Here is an 18,951-nt window from a genome sequence, read left to right as displayed (position 1 = left end):
ATGCCTACCTGGGCTGGGGCTAGAAACTCAGAACAGAAGGTAGATACCTTCACTCACCACTTCCTTTTGCCAGCCGAAAAGTGAAGCGACGCTGAGCGCAAAAAACCCTCAACATCTGTCGTTTCCTTGTCCCCCAACCCTCTGCAGTGCTTTCCCTAACACCAGGGAGCAGGGACATCCTCGTCCCAACAGGAGCAATCTAATTTTTGAAAGTCATTCTCTCTGCTTACTTCGTACAGCAACAGGCTCGCTATCAGCCCAAAGCATTAGGCTGGGGTCGTCCCCAAAGTCCACCACACAACTTGGAGGAAGGTGAGTTGTCTAGACCAGCATGAACAGTAGGCACAATAGGTAAGTTTCTTGGTCAGAAATGGGGGAAGGAACCTATATGGGAAAAGAATCTAAAAAAGAGTGGATACATGTATAAGCGTAACTGATTCACTGTGCTGTACCACTGAAATTAACACAACACTGCAAATCAACTATACTCCAATAAAAATTTATTAAAGGGACTTGCCTGGTGGTGCAGTGGTTAAGAATCCGACTGCCAATGCAGGAGACTCGGGTTCGAGCCCTGGTCCGGGAAGATCCCACATGCCGTGGAGCAACTAAGCCCGTGCGCCACAGCTACTGAGCCTGTGTTCTAGAGCCCGCGAGCCGTAACTACTGAGCCCGCGAGCCGTAACTACTGAGCCCGCGTGCCACAACTACTGAAGTCCACACGCCTAGAGCCTGTGTTCCACAACAAGGGAAGCTACCGCAATGAGAAGCCCGTGCACCGCAACGAAGAGTAGCCCCCGCTCGCCACAACTAGAGAAAGCCTGCGCGCAGCAGCGAAGACCCAAAGCAACCAAAAAATAAATAAATTTATCTTAAAAAATTGAAAAATTTATTAAAAAAAGAAATGGGGGAAGGAGCAAGGTTTTTTTGGGTTTTTTTTTGCGGTACGCGGGCCTCTCACTGTTGTGGCCTCTCCCTTTGCGGAGCGCAGGCTCCGGACGCGCAGGCGCAGCGGCCATGGCTCATGGGCCCAGCCGCTCCGCGGCACGTGGGATCCTCTCGGACGGGGGCACGAACCCGTGTCCCCTGCATCGGCAGGCGGATTCTCAACCACTGCGCCACCAGGGAAGCCCAGGAGTGAGTTTTTTTTGTTTGTTTGTTTGTTTGTTTTTTGCGGTATGCGGGCCTCTCACTGTTGTGGCCTCTCCCATCGCGGAGCACAGGCTCCGGACGCGCAGGCTCAGCGGCCATGGCTCACGGGCCCAGCTGCTCCGCGGCATGTGGGATCTTCCCGGACCGGGGCACGAACCCGTGTCCCCTGCATCGGCAGGCGGACTCTCAACCACTGCGCCACCAGGGAAGCCCAGAAGCAAGGTTTTAAATGTGGCCAATTCTTCTCACTCCCTTGGCCCCAGACTTGGTATAACAGCAGTGTTTTCTTACCTGGAGGAGAGTGTAAAATGGACAAGATATTATGTCCAGGAAAGTTTACATGGAAGGAAAAGGTAAAATTTGAAACGGTAGGGGAATGAAAGATGGATGAGATTAAGGTGGGGAATGGGGTTATGGCCCAGGAGGGTAGATGAAAAGTTAGAGAAAAATTGAGACCTGGGAAGGTGGTACTTATCCAGGGGAAGCTGGTAGTGAGAGGTTGGTGGAGAGGGGAACAAGTGGGTGGATGGAAGGAAGAAGCTTCTGGAGGGGACAAAAGTCACTGGAGATTCCTGAATAGAAGGCTGAGATCTGAGCCATGGCACTGAGTATGGATGTGTTAGAGACAGAGGGGCAGGAGGTGGGAGAGGGGCTTGGGCAGCTCTTCTAGCTTTTGCTGCAGCCTCTACAGGAAGTCACAGAGGCCTAATAAACACTAGGGTATAAAGGAGGGAGGGAGGAAAGAATGGGGTTAAACAGAAAGAAAAGTGGCGAAGAAGTAGGGAGGGGAGGGGAAACAGGAAAGCAGGGAGGGGGAGAGGAGGAGAGGCAAGGAAGAGGCTTTTGCTGACATTACCCACCCTGCCCCTTCAAGGAAGAGCACAACAGGTCACTGTTGTTAGTATAAGGGAAAGGGACACTGAAAGCCACTTTTGTGAAGATGATAAAATACCAGAGGATTTGAAGATTAGAAAAGTCAACCCTGTGTGTTAACTTTGTAAGTTTGTAACATTTACAACAAATTTTTAAAATAATTTTTTATTTTTGTGAAAAATAATATTTTTATTCTATGAAAAAATAAATTTTTCATTTGAGTTGATTTACAAAAAGAGAAAAGGAAGTCATGAGGCCTTAATGAACCGGGGTGGTGGCCCATACTGAGGTATTAACTTCCTTAGGTATTTTAATTATCCATCAAAAATCTTTCTTTTCTATGAAAATAAATTTTGAAAATCTCAAGCAGCACTGGACTAATTTAGGGGGATTGAGGACCTTCTTATACCTGAGATCAAATCAGCTCTAAAGCAAATCCTATAAAAGAAGCATTTAAAAATCTTTTTTAGAAGGTTAACATGTGTAGGTATGTCTGGCTTGGGGTGGGAGTGTGAAAGTGTGAAGTATTCATTCCCTCTCTCTTAACCAAAATTCCCTGCAGATACTACCATCACAAGAATTTTTATTTTTTAATTTTTTTGGTGGTATCTTAGTTCCCCAACCAGGGATTGAATCTGGGCCACAGCAGTGAAAGCATTGAGTCCTAACCACTGGACTGCCAGGGAATTTCCAGGATTTTTTTAAAAAAAGGAAGGCTGGGAGGAGCCTCAGAGATGATCTAATTTGCATAGGCAAATAGGTTTTGTCTTGCCAACACCAGTTCAGCAGTGTTGATAGTAGCTGGCTGCACTGAGGATTCTAAGGATACAAATGCTCTGGCTTAATGGAGAATTGTCCCGAAGAGTTAGCACTGTCCTCCCTGGGCACATTTTGGGAAAAGGAGCACATATGCTATGTATTTGCCATCCTTGATTCAAACCTCTTATTTTATAGTCAGAGAAGCTGTGTTTGAGAGGTTATGTAACTTTTCCAAGCTCACACAGATAGGAAAAACTAGAGTTTGCAGTGAAGTTAGTCTTGTCTAATTTCATGTCCGTTGTTCTTTCCACTATTTGTTACCAAATGGGGTCCCACTGTGGCCTCTCTTTTCACTAATTTGGGGTGTGTGCGTGTGTGTGTGTGTGTGTGTGTGCGTGCGCACGTGCGCCCATGGGTCTTGGAATAGAGAAAGCGGAGAGCACTGGCCCTCTCACCTCTGCTAAATCTTTCTCTTATTATGCACAGATGGGAATCAGCTCAGCCCTTCAGGGCATCAGCTTCCTCAGGGATCCAATGAGACCCAGTGGCCAGCCAGTCTCCAAGGGCCCTTCGAGATCTGAAATAGTCTGTCTCGTGCCCTTTACACAGAGTAGCTCCTCCAGGAATAGTTATTGAACTACAATGGAATTCCCTCCAGGATAGCAGCATTTGGCCTAGTCACATTTTATAGGAAAGGAACAAGGCGGGAGGCACAGAGATGTGTCTTCGGACAATACTATTATCTGGGATTCTTCTCTCGATGAAACTGTGCTGTTATGGACTGAACTGTGTCCCCTCGAAATTCATATACTGAAGCCCTACTCCCCTGTGGGACTCTATCTGGAGAGAGGACCTTTAAAGAGGTAAAGTTAAACGAGGTCCTAGTGTTTTTATCAGAAGAGACCCTCGAGATGGGTATGCACAGAGAAAAAGGCCATGTGAGGACACAGGAGAAAGTGGCCCTCTGCCGGCCAAGGAGAGAGGCCTCTCGAGAAACCAAACCTGCTGATAGCTTGGCCTTGGACTTCCTCCAGAAATGTGAGAAAATAAACTTCTGTTGTTTAAGCCACCCAATCTGTGGTACTCTGTTATGGCAGCCCTACCAAACTAATACGGATGTTTTCCTTAATTATCCAAGGATGGAACTGGCGATCCCGAAGTCCTTTGCTTTTTTCCTTTATTATTAACCTTCTGAGCTCTGGACAGTTCACAGATTGTTAGCGTCTCTGTCTGAAGGGGGACAAAGCTCCACAGGAGATCTGAAGCAGAAGGGAAGTGCATGGAACTTGAGGTTTTGGAAGGTGGCGAGGTCTCCACCGAAATTCATGGTCCCCAAAGAACCCAAACTTCCTTCGGAGGGGGTCGGGGGTCCTGTCCTCTTGCTTTTGAAAAACTACATTTTTGCTGCCCAGGACTGGCTACATGATTTGCGGGTTCAGTGAAAAACGGAGACGTGGGGTCCCGTGTTCAAAAACGATTGAGTATTTCAAGATGGCGACAGTAGAGAAATTAACCCAGCGCTGGCCCTGCGCAGCCGCCCGGATGTCTGCCCGGGAAGCGGCCCCCAGGTGGCCTCTGCCACATCCCACCGGATAGCAATCAGGCAAATCCGTGTGGAAATCATTAATCTGAGAGTGTTCTATATAACCCACTGACTTTGGATCAATTTTACAAGGAAGGCTAATGTTTAATCATGTATTATTGGTACATTGAGATCAGGACTCCAGTTTACCTGCAAGGAATGAGTGTACCACAGAAACTTGGTTAAGTTCATTTCGCTGAAACAGGTAAAGTTTAAACACCTTTTATTTCAAGAAATAGTGCTTCTAGACTTTCCTGAAGCCAGAATTGTTCTATAAAAGTATCACAGAATATTACACAAGATTAAAAACACAGTATGCTTCCTAATAACTTGAAGCCTCTTTACAAAGCACATCATTCATGACCATAAATATGTTTCATCTGTCATTCAGCCGGTGACACGCACATCTGATAAAGAGCTAGTTAATTTGAACATATGTACAGAGTCTATGATAAAGACTTAAAGTTATCAAAAGCTTCAACTATAACATATTAAATTTTCTTTAAAAGAGTTCACCTTAAACACGTAAAGGAAACATAATTTACCTACGCGTTTGAATTATCTAAAAATGAAACAAAAATGACTGTTAAACTAAAAAAAAAACCTTCTTGGGAAGTTGGCTAGGATACTGGTAACTTTCAATGAGGTAATAATCCTTTTGCTGGTATTTAAACATCTAATACACGACAAGAATATTTTCAAGAACACAGAATTTCAAAATTCTGTGTTTTGAATTACGCTTTTAAAAAATCAGAACCTGGTGAAGGCCTGAAAAATCATCACACAACACATACGGTGCATTTAAATTATGAAACATTCATGAGTTTGTTTTACTGGAAAGAATTCCTTATATAAATTCATAACTAGTTATATTTTCTTAACACTTAAGCTTTTAGCCAAGTCAAGAAAACAAAACAAAGAGGAAAAAATAAGTCTTCAGTCCTTTTATGCAGTTAAGAAAATAATAAAAATTTAGCAATTTTAAGCATATGATGAGCACTTTGAAGCTAGGCACAGAGTAAGCAGGCGATCTTTGTTTTGTTTATTTATTTTTACTGCCAACATCCTTAGCCATGCCTTTCTGCTAATCACTTTTAGCAAGCAGAAGTAAAACACATGCATTATTTTCTGGCAAAAGCGTAGGTTGAACAATATGTGATCCATACTGTGTGTCACCCTTGGGGGCCCATTTTCCTTTGTCACACTGAGAGCAGGCAGTGAGACTGACAAGTCTGGAAAAAAAAAAAAAAAAGACTAACCAAATAGACACGGCATTCCGATCTCAAAGTGCAAAATCACTGAGCTAAAAACGATGGCCTTGAAAAATTCCAGTGGTTAAAAAATGAATCAAAACCACACTTCGCAGGCCGTGGAAAACGGACTGAAATTTCACCGAGGATGTCAAGTTTCAGAAAACTCAGAAAGGCACAATTCTAGCCATCTTGGTTGGATAACATTTATATACTCATGTCCCTACAACTTTCGAAAGATAATACTGTTTCAGTAGCCCCCGAACAAACAAAACCCCACAAATCCACCTGTCTTTCTACTCTTGACAAATAGCGACTTAGAACAGAGGCCCTGGGCGCGTACCGCTCGCACGCGCACTGACTTCTGCTGCGCGGGTGGCCCCGGGGGAGTGTGGAATGTCGGTTGCCACGATTGCCTTTATTAGTTTACTAAGTTAAAAAAAAATACTGTGTTTACGGGACTTCCCTGGTGGCGCAGTGGTTGGGAGTCCGCTTGCCGATGCAGCGGACACAGGTTCGTGCCCCGGTCTGGGAAGATCCCACATGCCGCGGAGCGGCTGGGCCCCTGAGCCATGGCCACTGAGCCTGCGCGTCCGGAGCCTGTGCTTCGCAACGGGAGAGGCCATAACAGTAAGAGGCCTGCGTACAGCAAAAAAAAAAAAAAAAAAAAAAAATACTGTGTTTAGGGTAAGGTAACATGGCATCTAATCAGAGGAGAGTGGAAAGGAGGCACTGCCTTCCAGGCCCTTGTAAGTTCCTCTTCTTGTGATTCTTCTCCACCTGGTCTGACATCCTCTCTTGGCTGCAGGAGGAAATAGGCTGCTCCTACTGGTGGGCGCTTTGATCCCGATGAATGGAGTCAACATCAGGATGCGTGGTAAGATGCAGCCGACCTGCAGAAGCATCTTCTCTTGGAGAACCATCCCGGGGAAGTCCCTTCTGGCGCCGGGGCCCGCGCTGCACCAGCTCCGTCGTCGTGCGTCGCCGCTGAAATCAGTTTCAAGAAGATTGATGTCTTCGTGCCCCATCCACTTGTCAGTTTTATGATTTCTCCAGTGTTCAGAATTCAAACGGTTAACTTCGGGCATGTCGTTTTTCCACGCAGGTTTACTCTCTGGGCTGGATGTTGGTCGGTGGGGACGCAGGGCGGGAAGGTCAGCCGGCAAGGTCAAAGGAGGTGCTTCCCCAACCCTACGCCTCGGGTCTTCATCTGACTCTGCTGGTGCCGGGGGCTCAGCAGACACAGCCAGGAACCCATCACTTCGAGCACTTGTAGTCTTATTTGCTTTCTTTTTGCTCATGGTGACTGTTCAACAGTGCAAATACTCTATCTGCAGCCTTCAAGTAATTGGGTCCAGTCAAGCAGACTAAGTCTATAGTTCAGTCTGTCGTCGTAGATGCTTCTACTCACACTGTATCGATCCTCCAGGCCTTTTGCCAGTTGACGTCTGCAGCGAGACCGGGCCGACTAACCTTCCCATCCGTCCCATAACTGTCCTCTGTGAAAAGAGATGACGGTGGACCCTTAGTGGAGAAAATGGTTCCGACTTATTGGCTAAATAACTTGCATGGTTTTTGTGGTACAAGTCAATTTGAAATAAAACACTAAGAAGTATGTTTCCCTAGTAATTTGTTGTCAAGGAGGGGCCTAAGGTTACAAAAGTGACTGAACGATCATGAAATTTGGGAAGAAGATCGAACGAGCGGGAACTTCTATGACCAGGCTTGGTTGGTACTGGAAATACACTGGTATTACTGGTCAGGGGGCTTATGTTTTACTCCTGGCTCTACTCAAGTCCCCTGGGCAATCAGGAAATCACGTGAGTGAGTCTCTCTGAGTCTTGGTCCTTCATCTGCCACATGTGGCAATAGTTGCGTGATAAAACCTTTACTACTTATCGGGCTGCTGGATGAACGACGAATTTCAAAGTAATTCAATGTAATAGGCAACGCTTAGTAAGATAGTTTTATTTTATATTCCCTGACACTCAGTATAAAAACACATTTGAATGCAGTTAAACTCTTCAAAGTAAATGGATCTATTTCTTTGATTGCTTTTTTGCCCTAAAAGTTTTATCCTTTAGAAAAATCAATCATTGAGTGGTTTTTCACAGCATGCAAAGAACACACCAGCTTTCTCTCTCTCAGATTTTTCTACATCACTAAGATGACTATAGTTCTGCAGAAAACAACCGCTTTTCTCTAGGTGCGCCCAAGAATGCAATGAACTACCCACAAAGCAATACGGATTAGCAGGAAGAGTGAGTAAAACTATACAAAACCCACACCCTCAGTATAACCAGAAGATAGAGAATTCTAGAATCTTCAAATTACCTGTAAGTGAAAAAACAGTTAATACCAAATCCCAGTAGAGCTGTATGTCACACTTTGGGCACCAGCCCTGGGAAGACTGTATACAAGAGAAAAGAAGAAAGAGAGAATGAAGTCAAAAATGGATTTGAAACCATTGCTGGAAAGAATGTCAACCTGAAGTATAAAACACTGTATAGAGTCTTGGTAAATCGCGGTACTGACAATGAGGAAAAGACCTAGAAGGGCATATGAATCGAGGTGGCAGTCTTGAAAGGCATCATTTCAGGGAGAAAAGGATACAAAGGAAGAGAGAAGCGGCCTTTGGAAACTGGCGATAAAGGAAAAAGGAAGCCAAAGGGGAGAAATTTCAGGTCCTGCAAGAAAAAGAGAGAAACAAAGAAATTCGAGGACACACAACCTCTTACAACCCCATCCCCACAATAATAAGAAAGTAAAAAAGTAAAAAGAAAGTATATTTGGTTACACAGAAAAGGATCTTCTTAAACTAGACATCTTGTAAATACTTGAAGTCCATGAAATTAATAGAAGCAGTCTAAATATAAACAATATTATGATAAGAGAAAATAGAAAATAAGAATAAAAAGTCTACCATCTTATGAAAATGCCCCTGCCAAAATAAAGCGTAAAGAAAACCACAACGTAACACTGCTAAGTAAATTGAATCTTCTCAATCAAGCATCCAAGGATGTAAAAGTCACCATAAATCAGAAATGAAAGTAGGAACCAAGGATCGTATATTCAGTCAAGGCTACAGAAAAACAGCTTCAAACATGTAAGGGTGCAGAGAATACTGCACACATCAGCTCATCTTGAGCAGTCTCCTAGAGAATGCGTTTCATTCAACCAAGAAATCACTGGGGAAACTTCAGCAAAAGGATTGATGGTGAGCATTTAACACACTTATCAGATCCAGAAGTAAACCAAAATTAATGAGGTAGAGAACAGAAAAAAATGACATATCTAATTAATAAATCAAAATCCTGTTTCTTTAACAAAAAAAGGATCAAAACAGATAGTCATTAGCGTACCTAATTAAGAAAAAGGGGAGAAATTTCAAATATACAAAATAGAAAATGACAAGGGAGAAATAATCATTGAAATACACAAAATTTATGGTTTCCCTGGTGGTGCAGTGGTTGAGAATCCGCCTGCCGATGCAGGGGACGCGGGTTCGTGCCCCGGTCCGGGAGGATCCCACGTGCCGCGGAGCGGCTGGGCCCGTGAGCCATGGCCGCTGAGCCTGTGCGTCCGGAGCCAGTGCTCCGCAACGGGAGAGGCCACAACAGTGAGAGGCCCGCGTACCGCAAAAAAAAAAAAAAAAAAAAGAAAAAAGAAATATACAAAATTTAAAACACAAGCAACTATGTTGCAGACATTAAAGTGAACAGATTGGAAAACCTAGATGAAACACATAATTGTCTAGGAAAATACATTTTATTGAAATTGACCCAATAGAGATAGAAAGCTTAGAGAGAACAATTTCCAAAGAAGTTAAAGAAAGGTTTATAACCTTTATATAACTTTATAAGAACTACTATAGGAAATTTCTATCAGTCTTGTAAGAATTACACTACAAAGAAGCACCAGGTCTCTATGATTTCACAGGAGAATTTTACTGAACCTTCAAGGAAAAGAGAATCTCAATGCTCTACAATCTGTTCCAGAGCATAGAAGATCAAAGGAAACTTTCAAACTTTTTACCAAGCAAGTATAACATTGTTAGCTGTGGTAGGCAGGATAGTGGACTCACCCCCGCAAAGCTGCCCACATCCTAATCCCTGGAAACTGGGTATGTTGCCTTACATGGCAAAGTGGACTTTGCAGATGCGAATTAAGTTATGGATTTTGAGACTGGGGGTTTATCCTGGAGCAGCCAGGTGGGGCCGATGTAATCCCAAAGGTCCTTTTTAGAAAAAAGGGAGGCAGGAGAGTCAGAGAAAATGTGACCTCGGAAGCAAAGGGTTGTGTATGTTGGCGGGGGTGAGGTAGAGGTAGCTATTGAGATTTGAAGACGCTACATTTTCAGCTTTAAAGATGGAGGAAAGGGCCATGAACAAGGAATGCAGGCAGCTTCTAGAAGCTGGAAAAAGCAAGGAAATGGATTCTTCCCTAGAGGCCCCAGAAGGAATGTAGACCAGCTGATACCTCGATTTTAGCCCAGTAAAACCCATATCAGACTTCTGACTTCGAGAAATGTCAGAGAATAAATCTGTGTTGCTTTAGGGCACTGGGGTAATAAGTTATAAGAGGAATAGGAAACCAGTACAATACCTAAAAAGAGAATGCTAGCATAAACAGAAAGACAATTTCAGACTGAAATCATTTATTAAGATGATGCAAAAATCTCAAAGATTAGTGGAGAGAATTCAATATTATATTAAGAAAATAACACATGATGACCTACTGCAATTTATTCCAGAAATGGAAAGTTGGTTCATTCTTAGCAAGTCTATTAATACAATATACCATATTAATAGACCTAAAGAGAAAAATGATCTGTGTATCTCCATAGATGCTGAAAAGGCTTTTGACAAATTCAACGCTCGTTATTGATAAAAACACTAAAAAAAGAATTGATGGCTATTTCCCTAACATAACAAAAATGTAAATACCTGTCCTAAACATGCTTCTCACTTCATGGGAAAATCCTGAAAGTCTTCATTAAGAACAGGGACAAGGTCACATTGTACTGAAAGCATTAGTTCATCCAATTAGATAAATCAATCAGAGACACAAAAGTGGGAAAAGAAGCAAAGCTGTCTCTACTTGCAAATGTATGGTAGTGTATCTGGAAAATCCAAGAAAATCCATGACAAAGTTAACTCAAAAAAAAAAATTTAAAAGGTAGCAGGACGTAAAGTTAATATACAGAAACCAACAGCCCTCATATACACAAACAATAATCAAGTAGAGGTTTTCATGATGGAGGAAAACCCTATTTACAATAATAACAAAGAAGATAAAGTACTTACAAATAAACTTAATAAGAATGTGCAAAACCTTTAAGAAAATACTTTTAAAAGTTCCTGAAAGACCCGTAAGTATACTTAGCCAGATGGAAAGATGTCTTTTGCTCTTGGATAGAAGACTCAGCATCATAAAGATATAAATTCTTCCCAATAGCTAATACTTTATAATAACTATAAATGGAGTATAACCTTTAAAAATTGTGAATCACTATAATGTACACCTGTAACTTACATAATATTGTATATCAACTATACTTCAATAAAAAATAAAGAATTCTTCCTGATAATTCTTTCAGAACTCAGACAGAAAAATGGTCAAAGACATAACCAGATAATATACAAAATATGTAAAATGTCCTTTGAACCTTCAAAAATATGTTCAACTCTGCTCATAATAAGAGCAATACAAATTAAAACCATACTGAGATACCCTTTCTTTCTTATTCGATTGGAAAAAAATTAAAAAGCTTGACAGCTGTCAAAAGCAAACACTGTCATACATCAATGATGGGAATGTAACCCTTATGGAAGAGAATCTGGCAATATTTAATACATCCACATATGCATTTACCTGTTGATACAGTAATCCCACCAATTCATGACTAGGAATTTACTCTGAAGATATTCTCAACAACATGAAATTATACTTGCACAAGGCCCTTTATTGCAGTACTATTTGTAATTGTAAAATATGAAAATAACTGAATAATACATAAAAGAGCAGTTGAATACATTATGCTTTTTGCAGTTTTGACTTTGGAGCTAGGTGAAGGCATTACGTACTAAAAACCAAAATCAAATGAATAATGATGAAGATAAAAAGAACCTAAAATGGAATACAAACAAATAAACAAACCTTACTTTCTTTCAAATGAATAACATAACCACAATAAAAGAGGGCGTGGCACAGAACAAGCCCAGATAACTTTGAACATAGCACTGTTTTCTGTTCGTCAAAAGAGAAACAATTGAAAAATACATTGAACCCCAGACAGCAGGTTCGTTTTTGCAGTAGTGTTATTTGGCAATTCTGAAATTGCTCTCTGTGTACCGCAGCATTTAACAAATGACTTAATCCACTGGGGATCATGGAAACTGGATTTCAGTGCCTACCTGTCCCTCCACGGCACACTTCTTTTCAGGGTGCAAACTGCACAGCAGCACCCAGTGGTCCTGGTCCTGACCCACACCCTTAACAGCCCTGACACAGGTCCCCTCTTCGTCTTAGGAAGCCGACCTCACCTCCAGCCCCTTGAACTCCAAACCCTCGCTTTGACCCACTTGGTCTAGTGCCTTAAACAGAGAAGTCCAACAGTGCTAGCGAGGCAGCTTGAAAAGAAAACGGAGCCCTGAGATGTGACTGTGAGAAGAGACCCAGGGGCAGCTTCCTTAAGACAACACAGAGCAGTGCAGTGAAGGCTGTTTTTCCTTTCTGATCTCAAGAGGTTCGGATGGTTCGGAAAATGCATTTGTGTGCTGAACTCTGAGCTGCCAGTGAGTGGTGATGGAGATGGTGTCGGTGTTGAGAAATATCTTTTTGTGTTTCTTATAAAATACAGCAGCATTCTTTTATCCCTCATTACCCCCTTTCACACACGCTTTCTTCATGTGAATGTTTTGTGCCTCCATAGTACACCTTACTAATAATACCCATCATCATTGGCGCTTGCGATACGTCAGGCTCTGTTCTCACCTTCTGACTCGTGCGGCTGGGATTTGAACCCAAGGCAGGCTGGCTTCAGTGTCTGTGCTCTAACCACAGTACTGTGCAGCCTTTCACACACAGCTGTGCCACCCATAACTGTCTACAAGGAACGCACTGTTGCCACGGGGGCAAATGAATCCAAACAAGCAAAAGCGGTTCCTTAAAAACGAAAGGATCCAGTGATCCCACTCCTGGGCATATATTCGGAGAAAACTCTAATTCGAAAAAATACACGCACCCCCGTGTTCACAGCAGCACTATTTACAGTAGCCAAGACATGGAAGCAACCTAAATGTCCATCGACAGAGGAGTGGATAAAGAAGATGTGGCACATAGATACAATGGAATACTACTCAGCCATGAAAAAGAATGAAATGATGCCATCTGCAGCAACATGGATGGACCTAGAGATGATCATACGAAGTGAAGTAAGTCAGACAGAGAAAGTCAAATACCATAAGATATCACTTATATGTGAAATCTAAACAAGATACAAAAGATACAAAACAGGGACAGACTCACAGACATAGAAAACAAACTTATGGTTACCAAACGGGAAAGATGGAGGGGAGGGATAAATTAGGAGTATGGCATTAACAGAAACACACTACTATATATAAAATAGATCATCAACAGGACCTACTGTGTAGCACAGGGGACTCTACTTAATATTCTGTAATAACCTATATGGGAAAAGAATCTGAAAAAGAATATATGTTTATGTATATACATGTATAAAACTGAAACACTCTGCTGTACACCAGAAACTAACACAGCATTGTAAACCAGCTATACTTCAATAAAAAGTCGACTTTTCATTTGTTAAAAACAAACAAGCAAAAGCAATGTGGACAGAAGCATGGTCGCTGAGGGTGGGCATGATGTGGCCTGCTGGCCTGCAGGGCGTGGGACAAAAGGGGCAGGAAGCAGCCATGCCAGCCTTAGGCTGCCAAGAAGTGACCGTGGCTGCCAGCAGCTCATCAAAGGGCAGACGCATCAGCTTTCACAGGCAATGGGAAAAATAAACACCCCATCAACCTGCGGATCCCATTCTATTTTGCAACACAGAACTTATTACTTTCAACCCAAGCCAGCAATTATTTCCTGGGTAGAATGGAGGCCACTCTACTGAGCTGTGCCCCTACTCTGGGCTTGTCCACACCGGGAAGATGGCCACTGGGAATAAGCAAAGCATTTCAGCTGCCCTGCCTCACGGACCTCCCACGCCAAAATAAAATTAAAAAAAAAAAAGGAAATTGAACAGGGAACAGACTGGCTTTTAAAAGGCCTTCTAAATAAGCCTAAGGATTAATTTTCAAAAATTCACAAAGCTGAAGGCAGTTTACAAACTCTTCTGTAGTCAATCTTGCACAAATGAGGTGGATGGACCTGGAGTCTGTCATACAGAGTGAAGTAAGCCAGAAGGAGAAAAACAAATACCGTATGCTAACAGATATATATGGACTCTAAGGGAAAAAAATGTCATGAAGAGATCAGTGGTAGGACGGGAATAAAACACAGACTTACTCAAGCATGGACTTGAGGATATGGGGAGGGGGAAGGGTGGGCTGTGACGAAGTGAGAGAGTGGCAGGGACATATATACACTTTCAAATGTAAATTAGATAGCTAGTGGGAAGCTGCTGCATAGCACAGGGAGTTCACCTCTGTGCTTTGTGACCACCTAGAGGGGTGGGATAGGGAGGGTGGGAGAGAGGGTGATGCAAGAGGGAAGAGATATGGGAACATATGTATATGTATAAGTGATTCAGTTTGTTGTAAAGGAAAAACTAACACACTATTGTAAAACAGTTATACTCCAATAAAGATGTTAAAAAAAAAAAAATCTTGCACAAAGTACATGTTCTAAAATATTCTTGAATTTTCAAATTCCAAAGTCTTCAGGTGTGATTGTTCTCATTTTTCTCAAAGGCTTTTGTAATCAAATTGCGTGATTCAAAATGCATTTTCATTAGTTTTCTAAAATAAATAAATAAATAAATACAAATCTTAAAGAATCGAAGCTTCCAAAAACCCTTTAGCGGTGCCGTCCCGGGAGGGCTGTGGACTGGGAAACTGGGACGGCAGTTTTTGCGGCCTTTCCACATCTGTTGCTTTTCAATCCAACAGGGTGCAATGGACAGAGGAGGCCACATCAAGCACTGCCTTTGGGTGTCCCGTGAGAGCCCAGGTCTGACGGGTCGATGCCCTCCTGTTTCATCATTTCCTGCCTACGATGTGGATAGCAGCTGCAAGGTAGTTTGCCTCATGGATTATGAAATGGTGGAGTCTGAAAATGCCAGTCATTCTGAGTTAAAAAGGATCCTTAGATTCGTCCATCGGTAAGGAATTGAGAAGGGAAAAAACAAAACAAAACGGGTAACACGAGGCTACGCTGCACACACACTTTCACTCGTCACATTACCAGGGAAGGGACGCCATGCCCTCGACAACTAAAGCTACCAAGGGTTTGCCCCGACGACCCCAGAAATGATGGATCTGGCCCCGTTTAGTGACGGTGGTAACAAAGATCAGGGTCGGGGGGAGTCCCAGATGCCTGCCCTTTATTCATGACTGGAGTACTGTTGGCCATTCTTCATCTCAAAGCTGTCCAAGGATGGCTTGGTGAAGAAGAACTCTCTTCCTCAGCTCTCACCAGACTTGTGTCTTAAATAACCTGCTAATACCCTTTTACCTCTGTCATGACAGAAATAAAAGAGGGCCAGACGGAAAATCCCGCAGCTGTAGAATTGAGTGCATCATAAAATAACTGTACAGTCAGTCTCTAGTGTGAGGTCCACTTAAATTGCCCCACTTCAGAAATGTCTTAACGGGACCCCCGAGAAGCAGGCACATCAGTCCTGGTGTGTGAGATGTCACCTCGTCAGCCCAGAGCCTGGGGGAGACCCGCGTAAGAGGGGGCCGTCCTGCTCTGTCTTAGTGTGCTGGTGTGGGGTACGCGGGCAGGGGTGTGGAGGCAGATGAGGAATGGAAAGAAGACGAGAGGAGAGAGAAAAAGAAGAGATAGAGAGACCGTTATCAAGGAGCCTCAAAAGTCCAGCTTTCTTTGTCTTGTTTGTTTGCTTACACCTTCGCCACCATCATTCAGCGTCTCGTGGGACCAATGAACTGCCCTCTGAAAGGAGGAACCTGAGATCACAGCTCAGGAGGCTGGAGGAGAGGCGGGGGGGCCACCAGGGTGCCCTGGACAGGCGATATTATTCTATTTCTTTGAGACGGTACCAAGATGGGTGACACCAGTGAGGTCCATGTTCCTTTGATGAAAGTGTTCCTCCCAAGAGGATTCGTGAACTAAGGCGGTGGTGACTCATCCGTGCCTCAGTTTCCCCCCAGTCAGGTGCTAAGGACAGACCCCTCCTGCCCCCCACGGCACGTCTCTGACAGACCTGCTTGAAGTCTGAGCTTGGAGTAGAAGTTTCCGTGCAAGGGCTGACACGGCCGCCAGGCGTTCTGGGTACCCCTCCCCGACCCCGGAGCACAGGGAGGTAGGCGCGATGGACGGGGGGGGGGGGGGGGGGGGCTGGAGGGGATCCGAGGACCGGGCTCATCGAGCTTTCACGTGTCAGGCACTCTTGTCTCCAGGCTGCGCTGAGGCCTTTCTGCGAGTCTTGATTCCAGATACCCTGACCCCGACTCCCACGCTTCCTATTGCCTCACCGCCACCCTGCAAAGCTTCGGAACCCCATCACCGCTGCTTTCACCACCGAAGTTAATTAAGGACTGAGAACAAGGAAACGCCTTCTCTTGGCTCCAACTTCAGCTCTAGCGTGCTCTTACAACTCCTGTGACTCCTTTCGTGATTTTGACTTCACAGTTCATAAAATCTCTACCTCATTTCTGTGAAGCCTCTCCACCGAATCAACGTGTAAGCACCACCAGGAAAAAGTTCTCCCCCTTCTCCCCCTTCTCCCCAGGGCTCCCGAAGGGGTCTGTTTTCCCCCTCTTCACATCATTCCGTGCTTAAAAGCACCATCCAACAAGCAATCAGGCACGGGACTGAGTGAATGCTCTGAGAGACGTCTTGTTGTGACAATGAGTTGACTTAAAAGCAAAATGACAGCTCTGTCCCCAGTGACACGGGACGGTGGAGAAAGCTGTTAGAACGTGCATGCACCCCAAGCTACGCTCTGGGCGACAAGGTGAGAAACAGACATGAGTTAAATTGGCTGGATCGTGCAAGGACTGGGAAAGAAGCTGCCGGGGAGAATAAAAAAGTGTGAATACCTGTGCAGGTCATAGCTTCCTCCATCTTTATTTCCTGAAAGAGGAAAATATAAGAGTAATTTATGTTAGTTTTACAACTCATAAAACCACCCACTATGTCATGTTCTATGCACAACATCTAAACCCTAGAAAGAAATACATCGTGTGAAATACAGACAGTGCCGGAGTCCAACAGAGCTTTTCTATTAGACCGGTTCAAAATGAGGGTGGAAAGCTATAAATATAAAGGTTTAAAATAAAACGTATCGGACTTCACATGAAAAATGGGTGAGGGTGAGATAGGAAAGCCCATTTCAAAGTGATAAAACGGTACTTCCCAAAGTCCATGTAAGTCTCAGGAATAGTTAACTTTTGGTTATTTTAGACAAAACACTTGGAAAAAAGGGCCAATAATCATCTCCCTCAGGAAGCGTCTAGAAGGTGGACAGGACTACTTGAAGCGTAACGGTAACAAGAGGCTCCGCCTGGCGTGTCGGTCACCACTTAGAGACTCTATCAGGTTTCACTAAGCGGAGCTGCTATGTCATTACCAGTAGGAGTGCTATGTTCTTCAGGCGAGAAATATCTGGGTGTAATATTTCTAGTGCCCCTAATACTTGTTTCAATTTCCAGGCCTTAGGGGGCTCTTTTGGGGGTAAAATTTGAGGAAAAGGTCAACAGATAAGAAGGATATCTGAAAAGATTTAAGCTGAGTGGAGTCAGTGACCAAAAGACCTGGCTGGATTCTTCTGGCTGGCAATGAATTCCAAAAAGGTTTTAACTGAGGGGTGGTGACTGACAGCTGTGATGGGACCGCCCACAGGATTTAGAATTTCCTCTGGGACTCGCAGCTTGATATGCCGTGAGGACCCTATAATGGTGGAAATGACAGGTGATGACGCAGATCATTTCAGGATGCGCCACTGCCCCGTCCCCCATCAAGGCTCATGGCCTGGGGACCTGCTTAATTTTACTGCTGGTTCTTCAGGGGACCCACAGAGACACAGGCCCTTAAGGGCACTGAGAAAACTCAGCTGCCCAACAGAGGGTTTTTGCAAATTGCCCCCCACTGTCTTTGGGTCTAGCTCTTCACCCTTTTGGGGTTGGCATGCTGTGTCCTTGGCCAGCCTCAGCTCTTTCTTCTTCCTCCTATGGACAGCTGATATTTACATTTCCACAGGAATTATGAGAAAATAAGTATTCTCATTAACCAGGAAAAAGCTGGGATGGACACTGAAAAGAACTGTAATCTCCATGAGCCAAAAGAGAAATGAGTTTAACATTGCAGACCAGGGAGGGAACATCTGGCTGATTCCATACAGGCCCTCTTATACTTTCAGATCTCAAGACAACGTTTTGCTCAAACATCTCTAGTTTCAAATGGGAAAGACTTGCAGAAGAAATCTAATTCAATGTGTCACGGGCAGGGATCCAACTGCGGGAGTTCCAAACTCTGAGAAGCAGAAATAGGGCATTGTGTGTTTCCATCCCAATTCTCTTAAAAAAAAAAAAAAGGATATCCTGGTTGACCTAGAGTATATCTTATGACTGTTGACATCCATAACAAATAAACCTCCAATTGCTTTCATCCCTTATGACTGTTGACATCCATAACAAATAAACCCCCAATTGCTTTCATCCCATTTTCCAGTGGATGCTTCCATCAAGAATTGAGGTTTACTAAGAGAGTGGATCTTTGGGAGAGATGGAATGAAACACTCACCAAATCTTTGGGGGTATTAAATTTTTCATTAGTGCACCCAGAGCTAAATTAGAGAACAAAATATGTTTGGAATTGCCTGTAAGGATCCCAAACTAGACGTTTCTATGTCTTCAATCCCCAACTATATGTTTCAAAGGCAGAAAACTTGACAACAGAAAGAATTTTCCAGGTACTATGGGACAAAAAAATTTTTTTTTCCTTACCAACTTCTAGGCCCTTAGGTCTTGGGTTGCACTGCTTATACCCTTGACAGCTCCTGAGTTCCATCAGCTGCATGTGTAGCTGATTCAAAACGCCCCGTTCTATTGTGTGCACGGTATTTGTGAGCTGTGGATGAAGCGGCCAGGACAGTATCTTTAAGCTCACGTTCTGCTTATTCCA

General features: G+C 43.6%; 1 protein-coding gene across 8 annotated transcripts in view; it reads right to left on the bottom strand.

Annotated features, from left to right (window-relative positions):
• Positions 1-4,572: 4,572 nt before the first annotated feature.
• SULF1 (sulfatase 1) overlaps positions 4,573-18,951 on the bottom strand; it is a 156,442-nt gene continuing 142,063 nt past the window's right edge. For 3 of the 8 annotated variants that reach the window (XM_067018043.1, XM_067018042.1, XM_067018045.1), the window contains exons 20-22: positions 18,774-18,897; positions 16,869-16,902; positions 4,573-7,115 (exon numbers count right to left, since the gene is read on the bottom strand). In XM_067018043.1, the coding sequence (XP_066874144.1) occupies positions 7,085-7,115; positions 16,869-16,902; positions 18,774-18,897 (189 nt within the window). In that variant the 3' untranslated portion in view covers positions 4,573-7,084. Of the gene's footprint in view, positions 7,116-7,950; positions 8,027-16,868; positions 16,903-18,773; positions 18,898-18,951 lie in introns of all 8 variants that reach the window. The other 5 variants (XM_059042697.2, XM_067018038.1, XM_067018044.1 and 2 more) reach the window with 2 other exon arrangements.

This window comes from Kogia breviceps, chromosome 17, assembly GCF_026419965.1.
Source record: "Kogia breviceps isolate mKogBre1 chromosome 17, mKogBre1 haplotype 1, whole genome shotgun sequence".
Taxonomy (NCBI): domain Eukaryota; kingdom Metazoa; phylum Chordata; class Mammalia; order Artiodactyla; family Physeteridae; genus Kogia; species Kogia breviceps.
The sequence above is the reverse complement of the archived record's forward strand: the minus strand, read 5'-3'. Positions and strand labels throughout refer to the sequence as shown.